The following is a 15,359-nucleotide window of genomic DNA, read 5'->3' as shown; positions in this document are numbered from 1 at the left end:
AAGGTACTATTTGAAGAAGAGAAGTTCTTCTGGGTTTATTTGGGACAATAATTAATCAATATCAGTGAAACAGATTAGCTGATCAATTGTCAAACATGTTATGGGATCTTGCTGTCCCTAACTTGGCAGCCACATCCTCCTACTTGACAACAGGGACTACTTTTCAAAACTGATTGATTGACTGGTGTGTGCTTTGGAGCTTGAGCTTGTGAGGTGCTACGTAAATGTAGGGGTCTCCTCCTTCAGAACAGCTATAGTTCCAAGTCAGTCACGTAGGGTTTGAGACCAAGGCAGGCTCTCTTAGTCAACACAGGAATTCTGTGACCTTGAGTTAAACTGAGTCTTCTTCTTCTTAAAGCCTGCTACACTGGGTTAGAGACTGGTGAGAGATCAGCTGTGAGGGGCTCCCAGTGAATCAGAGCAGAGATTATCCCCACCACCTCTCCACACAACATTCTTCCAACCCTCATCCTCCAACTCCTTTCCACCGGACCATATTTGTTATTGTTCATCTGTTTCACATTACTCCTGACCCCACACCAACACTGAACACCCAGCACCAGCCTCTGTGATGGGAAGTGGGTGAGGCTATGGGAGGAACCGGCGGTGGGCACGAGGTAGTGAGGGAGAAGTTCTGAGTAGACAGAAGGGGGCATGGAAAGGCATCCGGTCGGTTTTGGGAGGGGTCTTTGAGAGGGTCAGGGAGGAGGAATAAGGAGATCTGGAAGAGGACAGAAGAGGGTCTGGGGAGGAGGAGAGGGTAGGAGAGGATAGAAGGGAGTAGGGGGAGGAGGAGAGGGTCTGGGAGAGGATAGAAGGGAGTAGGGGGAGGAGGAGAGGATCTGGGAGAGGATAGAAGAGGGGATGGGGAGGAGGAGAGGGTCTGGGAGAGGATAGAAGAGGGGATGGGAAGGAGGAGAGGGTCTGGGAGAGGATGGAAGAGGGGATGGGGAGGAGGAGAGGGTCTGGGAGAGGATAGAAGAGGGGATGGGGAGGAGGAGAGGGTCTGGGAGAGGGTAGAAGGGGGTATGGGGAGGAGGAGAGGGTCTGGGAGAGGATAGAAGAGGGGATGGGGAGGAGGAGAGAGTCTGAGAGAGGATAGAAGGGGGTATGGGGAGGAGAGGGTCTGGGAGAGGATGGAAGAGGGGATGGGGAGGAGGAGAGAGTCTGAGAGAGGATAGAAGGGGGTATGGGGAGGAGAGGGTCTGGGAGAGGATGGAAGAGGGGATGGGGAGGATGAGAGGGTCTGGGAGAGGATAGAAGGGGGGTTTGGGAGGAGGAGAGGGTCTGAGAGAGGATAGAAGGGGATCAGGGGAGGAGGAGAGGGTCTGGGAGAGGATGGAAGAGGGGTTTGGGAGGAGGAGAGGGTTTTGGGAGGAGGAGAGGGTCTAGGAGAAGATAGAAGAAGGGATGGGGAGGAGGAGAGAGTCTGGGAGAGGATAGAAGAGAGTTTTGGGAGGAGGAGAGGGTTTTGGGTGGAGGAGAGGGTCTGGGAGAGGATAGAAGAGGGTATGGGGAGGAGGAGAATCTTTTTCAGGGAGGAAGTCTGGGAGGTGCAGCAAGGGACTATCTTGAAGCGGAGATGTCAGGAGAGTTGTGGTGCCCCATCCTCTCAGTTTCTCCACTGCATCCATTCCGATAATGCCACCTTCTGCAGTGAAGCTTCGGAAGTGTCCACCATTTTCCTCAACTGAGGATTCCCTGCCACTGCGGTTGACAAGCCCCTCAGCTGTGCCCAACCCATCTCCCACATCTTCAGCATATATAGCCCATTTTCCTTGTTACAATCAGTTCGGAAGAAGGGTCACTCTTCCTGCAACGTTACATTTGCTTTCCTTTCACCAATGCTGCTGCACTGATGAGTCTCTCCAACATGTGGAGTAGCCTGACTGATAGGAGAGTTTACGAAATATTGCTTCTATAACGTGACAGTATGATTCAAGCCTGGTACGTATACAGTGTCTTGCTGAGTTTACCCTTCATATGTAATAAACAGTGGTGTGAAGAAGCCCAAGCCTGAAGACAGTACTTGACTTTGCCTGTCTTCAACTCAAATACACGGACATGGGCATAACACGATACACCAAAGGAAGAGGGAGAGGGAGGGGGAGGGGAAGGGGGAGGGGGAGGGGGAGGGGGAGACAGTCAAGAGAAGGGAGAGGAGTGTGTCTGGGAGAGGGGAATAGGGCAAATGAGGTGGAGAGGGACAGGTTTTTTGAGGAAGAATGGGAAAGGGTTTAGTAATAGGAGAGGTGCAGGAGAAAGTTTGGGAGAGGGAATGGGGGATGGGCCGGGAGGAGGAGTAGGTGAGGGACTGAGAAGGGAAAGGGGAGAGAGTCTGAGTGGAGAGTTGACTGTGGCCTTCCTCCTGTGAATTTGGGGCAAATACAAGAGGTCAATCTTCATCTTCACAGTGGAAGGTTAAACATCCTTGCAGATCGTCTGCAAAGAGCAGAAATACCCTAAATGTCCAAACTTGCCGTTTTTATAACTGGCTTCAACAACGGAGCATGGTGTTTTAACTTTAATTAAAGATTAATTTTATTTTTTTCTTTTTGGCCCCAGTGTACACATAGGTCTGGGAGCAGTTACAAGCTGTGCTGCAGACTTGCTCATATGATACACTGCATTTAATACAGTGATCTCTCAGACTGGATCACCAGTTGCTCAGCTTCCTACCTGTTTGTGAACCTCACTGAAAAGTCCTTTAAAACTTTTTGACATGTTCAGTCAATTAGCCACCCAAATGGTCAGGCTACTTGTCTGGTCAGGGCACTGCCACAGAAATCTCTCTCGGTGCCACTGAAGTGGGAAGAGAGTTGGTGCATGTCCCCGAGAGGTTCTGAGCAGTTGATTCCAAACTGGGGTTTTGGAATTTGCTCAGACACACCCTATGCTCCAGGATTGGTTTGGTTGGATATGTTTATCCCTCTTACACATTAAATTGGGGGCTCCGGTGACAAAAGAGCTCAGTAATGGCAATGTTAAGGAAATGTAGAGTTAGGTTATTGTAATCTTCTGGAAGGTCACAGAAAAGTTGTAGTAATTTTTCACCAAGTAATGATGACATTACAATGAGGATACAGCAAGATTATCGTGCCATTACAATGAGGTTATGTTGAAGTGGTCAAAAAGGCACAGCAATGTCTCTACTTCCTCAGACAGCTCAGGAAATTTGGCATGTCCATAAGGACTCTCACCAACCTTTATAGATCACTGAAAACATACTGTCTGGGTCATAATGGCCTGGTATAACAACTGCTCTGCCCAGGACTGTAAGAAACTACAGGAGGTGGCATACACAGCACAGACCATCATGGATGCCAACCTTCCATCCGGGGTCTCTGTCTACATGGCTTGTTGTTGCTCAAAGGCTGCCAACATCACCAAAGACCCATCGCACCCCAGGAATGATCTCCTACAATCTCTTCCGTCAGGCAGAAGGAACAGAATCCTGAACACACATACCAACAGCTTCTTCCATGCTGTTGTTAGACTAATGAATGGACTCTCTAGCCTCAAATAATGCTGATCCTGCTAACCTTGGTCTCGCCTAGCGTACACCCTGTTCAATGTGACCTGTATGCTTTAAGTCTTTTTCATCTGTACATCCTTGCATACTATGATCTGCCTATACTGCACTCGCTAATGATAGGGAACCCAGGAGGTTTGGGATTGGACAGTATTGGGGGATGGTCTCTTTCATCAGACTTCCAAATCTTCTTCAATTCTTACTGATGTCAGCCCTTTACTTCCTGTCACTAATCCACCTGTTTGGGACAGGCACTTTGAGGCTTCAACTAGATTCCATTGAAAAGGGGCATCAAGGTCAATTTACACCATGGCACCTCTTTCTCACGGGGTGAAAGCACCTTTATTTTGCTGTGATGCTATTCACAGGCTGGCATGATTACTAATTACTTCATCTTCTGAGACGGTTACTATCACAGTGAAACCAGCTGAGGGCTGTAAGAAATGGGCACCTCCTGGAAATAGTAAGAGGTGCCTACTTTCACCAAATGGCTGGGCAGAGCCTCAGAGTTACAAAAGCTATGAAGAGACATTCCCCTTACTCTCTCCTCATCTCAAACTATCAAGTGATATCAGTGAACCCCCATACCATTCCTGGAAGTCCAGGTGCACCAGGCATGCCATCATTTCCTGGAATTCCCTGAAAAATAAAGATAGCGTTACATGCAAACTTCATCCCAGGAGCCTGTCTTGTATAAGATTCTTACAGGGTTAATGCTGAAGGTAGCATTAAGTTTCACTCAATCTGATGATGTTATACAGTTTTGGATGAGGAAACTGGGAAAATTGTTCTGGATCTTGAAGGAGATTCCTGTCTCCCAACAGTTTAAGTAATAATGTGTATTTGGGCAACATAACATGGACCGGTTGCTAACAGACTCTTTTCACTGTTTTTCCTTAGATTAGATTCCCTACAGTGTGGAAACAGGCCCTTCGGCCCAACCAGTCCACGCTGACCCTCCAAAGAGTAACCCACCCAGACCCATTTCCCTCTGGCAATTTAGCACGGCCAATTCACTATGACCTGCACATCTTTGGACTGTGGGAGGAAACTGGAGCATCCGGAGGAAACCCACGCAGACACGGGGAGAATGTGCAAACTCCACACAGACTGTCACCCGAGGCTGGAATTGAACCTGGGACCCTGGTGCTAACCACTGAGCCACCGTGCCGCCCCAGGACTCTGGGGTGATGGTTCTTCGCCCATTGTAAACCGGACTTTGAGCCCTAGTCAAAGGAACAGGACTGGAGATAGTGGGCAGATGGTCAGGGCTGTGGTGCCACAGGGTGAAGGTGGGCCATGTTAGGGACTGTAATAGACAGGGGGACTGATTCAGTCACAGCACTGCCAATAAGTCTTCTGATCACAAACTTAGACTCAGGAGCTCAACAGCATTACCTGCAGCTTTTCCATTTTCTGTTCAGATTGACTTATTGTCAAAATTTGAAATAATATTGATGTATCTAACAGCAACAAAGTGGAGCTGTTTATTATGGAGTGTATCTGAGTGACCAGGTGAGAGTGAGGGATGTGTCCTGGTGCGGAAAGTATCCCCAAGATCGAGCCACCCACAGTGGCTCAGTGGTCAGCACTGCTGCCTCACAACGTCAGCAATCTGGGTTTGATACCAGCCTTGGGTGACTGTCTGTGTGGAGTTCTCCCCATGTCTGTGTAGGTTTTCTCCCACAGATATGTAGGTTAGGTGGATTGTCCATGGGAAATTGCTTGTAGTATCCAGGGATGTGCAGGCTAGGTGAATTCGCCATGGAAAATGCAGTATTTCAGGTGCAGGGTGGGGTGGAGTGGGGGGGAGGGGGGGGAGGAGTCTGTGTGGGATGGTCTTCAGAGGGTTGATGCAGACTCGATGGGCCAAATGGTCTGCATCGACACATAGGAATTCTACGAGTATTCCAGTGATGGATGTGTCCCTGTGAGGGTGAGAGTTGGGTCCTGGTGAGGGTCTGGTGTATATTTCAGTCAGAGTCTGCTGTATGGCCCAGACAGGGTCTGGTGTATATCCCGGTGAGGGTTTGGTGTATCCACAGGGATGGTCTGGTGCATACTCAGTGAGGGTCTGGTGTATATCACCGTGTTACGTTTATCCCCATTGCCAAGCTCCACACATTGTCACTGTTCTCTGTGTATAGGCTTCCTCTGATCCTCTTACCTGTCGGCCATTACCTCCCGGTAACCCTGGCAGGCCGGGTGGTCCTGGCAGACCTGGTGGGCCTGGTGGTCCTGGCGGGCCCTGAAGAAAATCAATTGAGAAAAATGCTTTGTCATCTGCAAATAAAGATTGTGGCTCGATCTCTGAAGGGGGGTGAGCTTTTGTTTGTCAGTCTAACCATAGGACAGACAACTCAAGGCAAAGAGCCAACTGTGTAGGAAATGACACTCACCAGAGGTCCCAGAGACCACAACATCCGATCACCCGGAGCACCTGGGTGGCCATGTTCTCCCTGCAGTTCATCAAAATTCAGGGCAATATATCAATACAAGTAGAATAACATAGCGACCAGCCATGAACATCAATCGAGACAGAACCTTACCAAAGTATTTGCTGAAAGTCTCTTCTTCAGGCTCGTGCTCAACAAAAGACAGAGTGCCACCCTATTCAAAATGCTATTAACTGTGAAAGCAATTTACTGAACCCTAAGCGTAATTGCCTAAAGAACAAATATCAAACTCTGCCCATCTCTGCTTTTCCCAATCTCTCCCTGCCATTTTATCTCTTCCTGCTCAGCCGTCAGTGGGTTATATCTGCAGTAATGGGTTAAATTATCAGGGGAGGTGTGTGGTGCTAGGAGAGATGGACCTATCTCTTACAACATTGAAGATCAGGCCATAAGACCATAAGACATAGGAGCGGAAGTAAGGCCATTCGGCCCTTCGAGTCCACTCTGCCATTCAATCATGGCTGATGGGCATTTCAACTCTACTTACCCGCATTCTCCCCGTAGCCCTTAATTCCTTGCGACATCAAGAATTTATCAATTTCTGCCTTGAAGACATTTAGCGTCCCAGCCTCCACTGCACTCTGTGGCAATGAATTCCACAGGCCCAATACTCTCTGGCTGAAGAAATGTCTCCGCATTTCTGTTCTGAATTTACCCCCTCTAATTCTAAGGCTGTGTCCACGGGTCCTAGTCTCCTCGCCTAACGGAAACAATTTCCTAGCATCCACCCTCTCCAAGCCATGTATTATCTTGTAAGTTTCTATTAGATCTCCCCTTAATCTTCTAAACTCCAATGAATACAATCCCAGGATCCTCAGCCGTTCCTCATATGTTAGACCTACCATTCCAGGGATCATCCGTGTGAATCCCCGCTGGACACGCTCCAGTGCCAGTATGTCCTTCCTGAGGTGTGGGGACCAAAACTGGACACAGTACTCCAAATGGGGCCTAACCAGAGCTTTATAAAGTCTCAGTAGCACATCGCTGCTTTTATATTCCAACCCCCTTGAGATAATTGACAACACTGCATTCGCTTTCTTAATCACGGACTCAACCTGCATGTTTACCTTTAGAGAATCCTCAACTAGCACTCCCAGATCCCTCTGTACTTTGGCTTTACGAATTTTCTCACTATTTAGAAAGTAATCCATGCTTCTATTCTTTTTCCAAAGTGCAAGACCTCGCATTTGCTCACATTGAATTCCATCAGCCATTTCCTGGACCACTCCTTCAAACTGTCTAGATCCTTCTGCAGCCTCCCCACTTCCTCAGTACTACCTGCCTGTCCACCTAACTTTGTATCATCGGCAAACTTTGCTAGAAAGCCCCCAGTCCCTTCATCCAGATCATTAATATATAATGTGAACAGCTGCGGCCCCAACACTGAACCCTGCGGGACACCGCTTGTCACCGGCTGCCATTCTGAAAAAGAACCTTTTATCCCAACTGTCTGCCTTCTGTCAGACAGCCAATCCTCAATCCATACCAGTAGCTCACCTCGAACACCATGGGCCCTCACCTTGCTCAGCAGCCTCCCGTGTGGCACCTTATCAAAGGCCTTTTGGAAGTCCAGGTAGACCACATCCACTGGGTTTCCCCGGTCTAACCTACTTGTCACCTCTTCAAAGAACTCCAACAGGTTTGTCAGGCATGACCTCCCTTTACTAAATCCATGTTGACTTGTTCTAATCTGACCCTGCTCTTCCAAGAATTTAGAAACCTCATCCTTAATGATGGATTCTAGAATTTTACCAACAACCGAGGTTAGGCTAATTGGCCTATAATTTTCCATCTTTTGCCTGGATCCTTTCTTGAACAAGGAGGTTACAACAGCGATCTTCCAATCATCCAGGACTTTCCCGGACTCCAGTGACTTTTGAAAGATCTCAACCAACGCCTCCGCTATTTCCTCAACCACCTCCCTCAGAAGTCTAGGATGTAACCCATCAGGGCCAGGAGATTTATCAATTTTAAGACCTTTTATCTTTTCTAGCACTTTCTCTTTTGTAATGGCAACCATACTCAACTCAGCCCCCTGACTCCCTTTAATATTACTCATGTCTTCCACTGTGAAGACTGATGCAAAATACTTATTAAGTTCTCCTGCTATTTCCTTATCTCCCATCACTAAGCTTCCAGCATCAGTTTGAAGTGGCCCAATGTCTACTCTTGCCTGTCATTTGTTTCTTATGTATTGAAAGAAACTTTTACTATCATTTTTAATATTACTGGCTAGCCTACCTTCATATTTGATCCTCTCCTTCCTTATTTCTCTCTTTGTTATCCTCTGTTTGTTTTTGTAGCCTTCCCAATCTGCTGATTTCCCAGTGCTCTTGGCCACTTTATAGGCTCTCTCTTTTTCTTTGATAGATGTCCTGACTTCTTTTGTCAGCCATGGCTGTCTAATCCCTCCCTGGGTAATCTTTCTTTTCTTGGGGATGAACCTCTGTACAGTGTCCTCAATTTTACCCACAAACTCCTGCCATTTTTGCTCTACTGTCTTCCCTGCTAGGCTCTGCTTCCAGTCTATTTTCGTCAGTTCCTCTCTCATGCCCTCATAGTTACCTTTATTTAACTGTAACACCATTACATCCGATTTTGCCTTCTCTCTTTCAAACTGCAGACTGAACTCTACCATATTATGATCACGGCTTCCTAAGTGTTCCCTTACTTTAAGATTTTTTATAAAGTCTGGTCCATTACATAGCACTAGGTCCAGAATAGCCTGCTCCCTTGTGGGCTCCATGACCAGCTGTTCCAAAAAGCCAAAAAGCCTGTTGGACGTACAATCCCTCAGAAGGTAGGTGAGAGGTCCTGGAAGTAACATCTGCAGGGAAGCTTATTTCCGCCTCCTTGGGTTTGGTTTCGAATGAAATCAATGCAAGGAAATTAAACCGATTGGGTTTGTCACCCCTGTGGATCTCCAGCTGAGCTACACAACCAATCCCAGTTTTTGTAGGATCCCTGTGGAACAGGAAATTTGAACACACTGACAGCCCAAAGATGATAAAGCAGAGATTCTTTATTTCACTAGCATTATGTCAACATAAACAAGAAGAGGAATTAAGGATAAACAAAGAATTATTTACATTATGTACATGAATAAATGGGTGGGTAACATTGTCTTGAGGGATTCATTTGTCTCTCTGTCTCCCTATCAGTCTTCCATCCACCTCAGAATGATACACTCTTTTCTAATGAGTGCCCATTGGGTTGCTCTCCCTCACCATCGCCATCTGTTGGGGGTGATCCCAGAGAACAGTTCAGCTCCCTTGCTCAGTGACCTCCATCTTGGTGGAAGTACAGTTACACCGAAACCAGACATCCCTTTGAAGCCTTGAAAAATCCTTCAAATAAACCAGGGGTCAATGTGTACACTGACTGTATAAAGTTTGAACTGGCAATGCTGGTGTGGGTAGTTACCATTTTGCAATGTGTAAAACGTTCAATTCATTGGTCACCATGAGTGATCAGCTGTGTGTGAGTTTGTCTTAAGCCTCAGAGCACTGTTGCGGCAACTTTCTGTATCAACTGCATGATCCCGTGACTTGGTCGGGGAGAATAACCTCAAACATGTATTTCTGTGCTGATTAACTGCCTCTGGGTTAGCTGACATACATTTATTAACTGGAAAATGGCAGTGGTGTTCAATGTCACACTGATTTGTGCACGGAGTATAAGCCTAAAGATTTACTTCGGCATCTAAAAATAGGCATGACTTGTACACTAGGATCTATGGTTGCAGGACATCATGTACTCTACACAACTCCTTATTAATTTGAAGACACTTACAGAATCTCCAGGATACCGCACATCTCCTCCTGGGATTGGTTGCCCATTGATACAGACGCATTGCTCAGCTGCTGCTCCCTGTGCAGCATAAGGTCAAGGTTCAGTGGTTAATAGCATCATTATTTTAATACATAGCAGAGTGACAACAGGACAGCAGCAATGGTAAATATTACAGTGAATTCCATCTTTATATTGTCTCCATCAAACATTCCCAGGATGGGGAGACCACGGGGTCAGGGACAGAGTAAAGCTCTCTCTACACAGTCTCTGTCAAACATTCCCAGGACAGGGACAGTATGGGGTCAGGTACAGAGTAAAGCACTGTCTAAACCAGATTATTCCAACACTTTTGCAAGGGGGAATCTACATTCCAAATTCTATCTCATGGCGCTGGTGACGAAATTTTAAAAAGTTAAGATTATTGGCTCAACAGTAAACATGAATTTCAGGAAAATATTTCGAAGGGAAATAATCGATAATTTAAATCAGTAATTAACAAAACTAAAAGGTAGCAATCAGCAGAACTAACTAATCAAACCCTTTTTTAACTAAGAAACAGAACAACAAATAGAGGGAGCTGATGGTTCGAGTTGTGGCCACCATGGAATGGGGTGGAAGTAGGGCTGAGCTAAAGGGCATGGTTGAACTAATGCTGACTTCAATTCGCTCTGTGAGCTGGCCCTGACAGATTCATGTGAAAATGGACGTCGGAATGGGTTGTCTTTCAGCCTGGGATTTTCCTCATGCCCCAACCTACTTTGGGGGTAGGTTTTTAGGGAGGGAGCTTGAGCAAGAGGCTAAGTGTGGGTTTGTGACCAGCTCACTCTCTCTGTTGGTCCATTCGTGTCTGACTGTATTCTCTCCCTTTTTCATTTGTTCTCCCCTATTTCCTTTTCCATTCACAAAAGTATTGTCTCTCTCTCTCTAACACTCGTGCAAGTACTCACATAGCCTCCCCCCTTCTTCTGTGCCTGCTCCGCTCACTCAAACACCCTGCGCCCCCACTTCACACATCCTCTCCTGCACCTTCCTGGCAGCAGCCCAGCTCTTTCAGTGTTTATCCCAGGCAGACTCAGTGCTGCCGTTGTGCACAGACCTGGGGATGAATAAACTGACTGACATTTGCACAGCTCCCTGTATTTGCTGATATTGTCAAGGCTATCAGCAAACAGCCCCGAAGATTGGAAAAGGATGTGCTTACAGGTAAGGAGTGGGACATCCCTTCAGAACTGCTGCCTGATGCTGTTTTGCCTCCAGATGAGATTCTCAGGGGTTTCACAGAAGCTAGTTAAGGCCTTGGTTAATGGCCATATAACTTGGTGTCATATGGACCCTTTTGAGAGCCACACGGTGGAGAACATATTCTCACTGGAGTAAGCTTGTCTGACAGCATTCGGCATCTGTACTGGTGACTGAGGCCCAGGGAGTACCCACAGTCCCTCTCCTAGATGGCTTGAGCTTCCACCCTGAGATTCCTCACAGCACCCTGTCATCTTCCTCAGCATTGTAGGACGTGGCCATGGTGAGTGCCTTCAGACTGAGTCAGTCTCAATGCCTCCCTCTCCTCCAGAGGTTCCAGCATTTGGACACTGCTGTGGGACCACCCACTCCCACTTACCAGGTCCACTCACTGTCGTTACACAACCATTGAATACAAAGGTACCATTTAGGTCCCTGTCTCAGAGTGAGAGTGTCGGACCCATATATAGTCCCAGACGAAACTACGTCAAATTCAGGATTCCAACACCCCATGAAATGAGGGAAATCTGAGCAATGGGGCTTAGCAGCTTCCAAATGATTTGCAAGAGTGGAGCTGGGGACAGAAGGAACACAGATACAAGGGGGCTGAATGGTCCACACTCTACATAGCAATCTCCTCCATGTCGTCAGCCAAGGGCTGTTGGAATGGTGAACATGAGTGGAGGCAGACACTGCACCAAAACATAGCTTCTGTTGAACTGACCTGTACTAAACAGCCACTTTACCTGCAGAGTGTTGGCTGCCCCATAATCTGAACATTTCACAGATACACTCATTCACACAGGCTTACCTTTTCACCTTTAGCTCCTGGCACACCCTGGAAACAAACAGACATGAAAGAAGTTAGATCAGCTGATGGGAGAATTCAAAAATTGAGAACATTTGACAGTGATAAATAAATTCTTATCATGGGTGGGACATTTCACTGTCCTTGACAGTCATCTTTATATTTAACAGACAAATGCCGCCAAATCTTAGATGGAAAGATGTCAGAATTCAGCTTGAGGTATTCTGCTGTGTAAATTGATGCTGACTGCTCTGCATCTCAACTTCATTGATTTGCCTTCACTCCAGACTCCTCAGACTGCATTCATTAAACATCTAGCCAGCTCAATCCTGTGAGCTCTGAGGTCCCCCCCATCCACAGTGTTCTGCAGGAGAACACTCCATATTGTCCCTGTGCCTGGTGTGGAGAAACCCTTCCTAATTTCACCCCCGAACAGCCAGGATCAATTATTGAGATTGTAACTCTTTGTTCTGAACTCCTTTCCCAAGAGGAAGTAGTTTCCTTCTAATCCTTCAACCAATTGAACCTTGATCAGATTATCCCTCACTCTTGAAAGGGTTACCAGGAAGATTCATCCAAACCTTTGATCTAATTTAACAGCTTATAGAGAGGTCCATGGGTCCATGAAGTGTTGTCGTGTCATCCACAATCAATCGAGATTATTGGTATAACCTGTCTGGCATTACGCGTTAGCTTTATCAGTGATGGTTTCCAACATTTCCCCCAATAGCGGGGACATTGAATTGCCAACTGTTTAATGTAATCCTGGACCATTGGTCAGGTGACTTTCCACTTCCATTCACCTCAAGCCCAAATTCTTGCCACTCCTTGCCAACACATCAATCCTTGAAGAGCATCATCTTCTAAACATATTATTTTGAGGGATATGGGTGTCACTGGTGAGGCCAGCATTTGTTGCACATTCCTAATTGCTCTTCAGCAGGCTGATTTGTGAGCCCACTGCCAAGGGTAGCTAAAACATCAACTATACTGCAGTGGATCTGAAGTCACAAGTAGGCCAGACAGGGAAGGCTGGAGATTGTGGGTACACTTACATTAATTGGACTGCAGCAGGGGTTCAAGAAGACAACTAGGGATGGGCAATAAATGCTGACCCAGCCAGCAATGCCCACATCCCATGAATAAACAAAAAGATTGTCTTCCCTGAACCAGATAATGATTTTTTCTATGGTCATCATCATTGACTCTAGCTTTCACTTTAGATTTAATGAAGTGAATTTAAATTCCATTAGCTGCTGCCATAGGATTTTTACCCATGTCCTCCACAGCTTTAGGCCGGACATTCAGATTACAGTCAAATGATCGTATGTCGTCTGCCCTCCTAATGTGTAGCCTCAAATGCATTTAAATGGCTAAAGATATCATCTTCTAAATACTAAAAAAAAAGCTGTGACTTAGAATATACCTGAAAAGTGAAGGCAATAATCCAGAGAGTTCAGAGAGCAACTAATCATCTGCTAATTGATGGATTCCAGAATAATGATAAGATGTGAAATTTAGAATTCAGTCAATATTAATCTTCTAATGGCTACAGAATCAGTAAAATCACTGCTTGGGCCATTCTTGAATACTGGTGACAGATCCCAATGCTGTCCCCCAGGAACATTTGGAATATGTTCACAACAGAACTATTTGGGATTGAAATGGTCCAATATACTGAGTTGGACTGGATATGGACACCCATGTCCCATTGATGGTTCACTCTATCATTCATGATCATTCTATCATGTTCTCCTCTATTTTCCCTCAGGTAACACCCTCCTGCGCTGAACTGGTATCTGTGAAACAGTATAGAAGTACAGATACCAGGAACAGTAGTAGGCCAATCGGCCCTTCGAGCCAGTTCACCAACTCAATATGATCATGTCAGATCCTTCAACTCCATACCCCTTCCTCATGTATCACTGTCTCCAGACAGTTGAAGCTGATGAACTAGGCTAACACAGTAGAAGTAAATGCAGTGAAACACTTACTGGCAGGCCTCGTCTCCCTGGTAACCCTGTATCTCCGGTTTCTCCATCTTTTCCCTGCGAAATACAAACAGCAGTCAGTCTTTTAGATGTCAGGAGACCTTCCTATTGGTGACAATTCACCATGTGATGACTCAAAGGGGTGATTTTTTTTCTTGGCCTTGGGATGTTGGGGTGAAGAGCCTGGGTAAATAGTGGGGAGCTGCATTGAGATGACCCCACTCCTCAGTCCCACAACTGAGGAGGATTGCCCAGGTCAGGCTGCTGAATGGGATCGAAAGGCTCAAAGAAGTCTTCAGGCCCCCAAGGGGAGTGAATTTCTGCCCTCAATAGTGTCTTGTCAGAGACAGCCCAGCCACAAGCCGAGGTCATCACTTACATGGTGAAGATCTTTAAGTAGGACTTTCACTCTGACCTCGAGGGTCCCTTCCCCAGAGAGAAAAGGCTGTGAGTATCAAAGGGCCCAATGTTGCAACACACATTCCTGCCTGCTCTTCAATTTTTTTTTTCCATTAGTCTCCTGGAGTGCCTCCATTTTGAGGAAGTCTCATGTTCTGTGGGTCTCAACCAGGACTAAGGCTAAGGCTCCCAGGAGCGTTTGCTGTCTCATTGGGCTGGAAACATCACAGGCTTGCAGTTCTGAGGTGGTCACTCCCAGGAATATCTCACTTCCCGCAAGATGGGCTCAAGAGCACCATTCAATCTGAGCAGGCAAATGGGACCACAGAGTGCAAAATCAGGGAGGTTCTAATGATCCTATATAGGACACTACTTAGTCCTTAGCTGGAGTACTGTGTCTAGCTCTGGGCATCAAAAGATGGGAAGGAGGTGAATATGTGGGAGAGAGTACAGACAAGCTTTTCAAGAATGGTTCCCGGGATTTCTGTTACGTGAATACATTGATGGAATTGTTTTGTTGGAGAACAGAAAGTTTAAAAGAGATTTGATAGAAGGTTTTAAAATCATCAAATGTTTGGACAGAGTGAATAGGGAGAAATTGTTCCATTCATTAATGATTTGAGAGCTAGAGAACACAGTCTTGCCAAACGATATGAGGTGAGAAATAACCTTCTGACACAGCGAGTGGTTCTGGTCTGGAATGTGGTGGAGACAGGTTCAATGGTATTCCAGTGGGCACTGGGTGATTATTTAAATAGGAACAATGTACAGGATTATGGGATAAAGCAGGAGTTCGTCACTAAGTCAAAAATGCTCAGAGAGCCAGTGAGGCACAATGGGCCGAATGGCCTCCTCCTGGGTTGTAATTATTCTGTGATTCTACCTCAGGGTGCCGGAGCCTATGGGAAAATGTGATCCTCTGCAGTCCTAACTATTATGGCGCGACACAACAGACATCCATATGTTTTTGTTTTAAACGTAGGGAGAACATCTGCATTTTACCAGCCCTTCAGGCAGTAAGTTCCAGTGCTCTATCACCTCTAGTTCACTCCTCAACACACCTCTAACCTTCTGCAAATTCCTTTAACTCTCGGTTCCCAGGTATTGATCTCTCTGCTAATGGAAATAGGTCCTCTTTCAAT

The 15,359-nt window shown here is 46.3% G+C and overlaps 1 protein-coding gene across 5 annotated transcripts in view; it reads right to left on the bottom strand.

The window, feature by feature from the left end:
* The window catches only part of col16a1 (collagen, type XVI, alpha 1), a 371,262-nt gene that overhangs the window by 88,268 nt on the left and 267,635 nt on the right, over positions 1–15,359 (bottom strand). For all 5 annotated transcript variants that reach the window (XM_087976933.1, XM_087976932.1, XM_087976935.1 and 2 more), the window contains 6 exons: positions 13,822–13,875; positions 11,831–11,857; positions 9,781–9,858; positions 5,932–5,991; positions 5,700–5,780; positions 4,121–4,171 (listed from right to left, as the gene is read on the bottom strand). In XM_087976933.1, coding sequence (XP_087833059.1) covers positions 4,121–4,171; positions 5,700–5,780; positions 5,932–5,991; positions 9,781–9,858; positions 11,831–11,857; positions 13,822–13,875 — 351 coding nt within the window. The remainder of the gene's footprint in view (positions 1–4,120; positions 4,172–5,699; positions 5,781–5,931; positions 5,992–9,780; positions 9,859–11,830; positions 11,858–13,821; positions 13,876–15,359) is intronic.

The sequence above is a fragment of the Chiloscyllium plagiosum genome, unplaced genomic scaffold, assembly GCF_037043375.1.
Source record: "Chiloscyllium plagiosum isolate Xiang-an unplaced genomic scaffold, Cpla_swu_hap1 HiC_scaffold_30, whole genome shotgun sequence".
Lineage (NCBI taxonomy): Eukaryota > Metazoa > Chordata > Chondrichthyes > Orectolobiformes > Hemiscylliidae > Chiloscyllium > Chiloscyllium plagiosum.
Note: the sequence above shows the minus strand (reverse complement) of the source record. Positions and strands in the feature narration are given on the sequence as shown.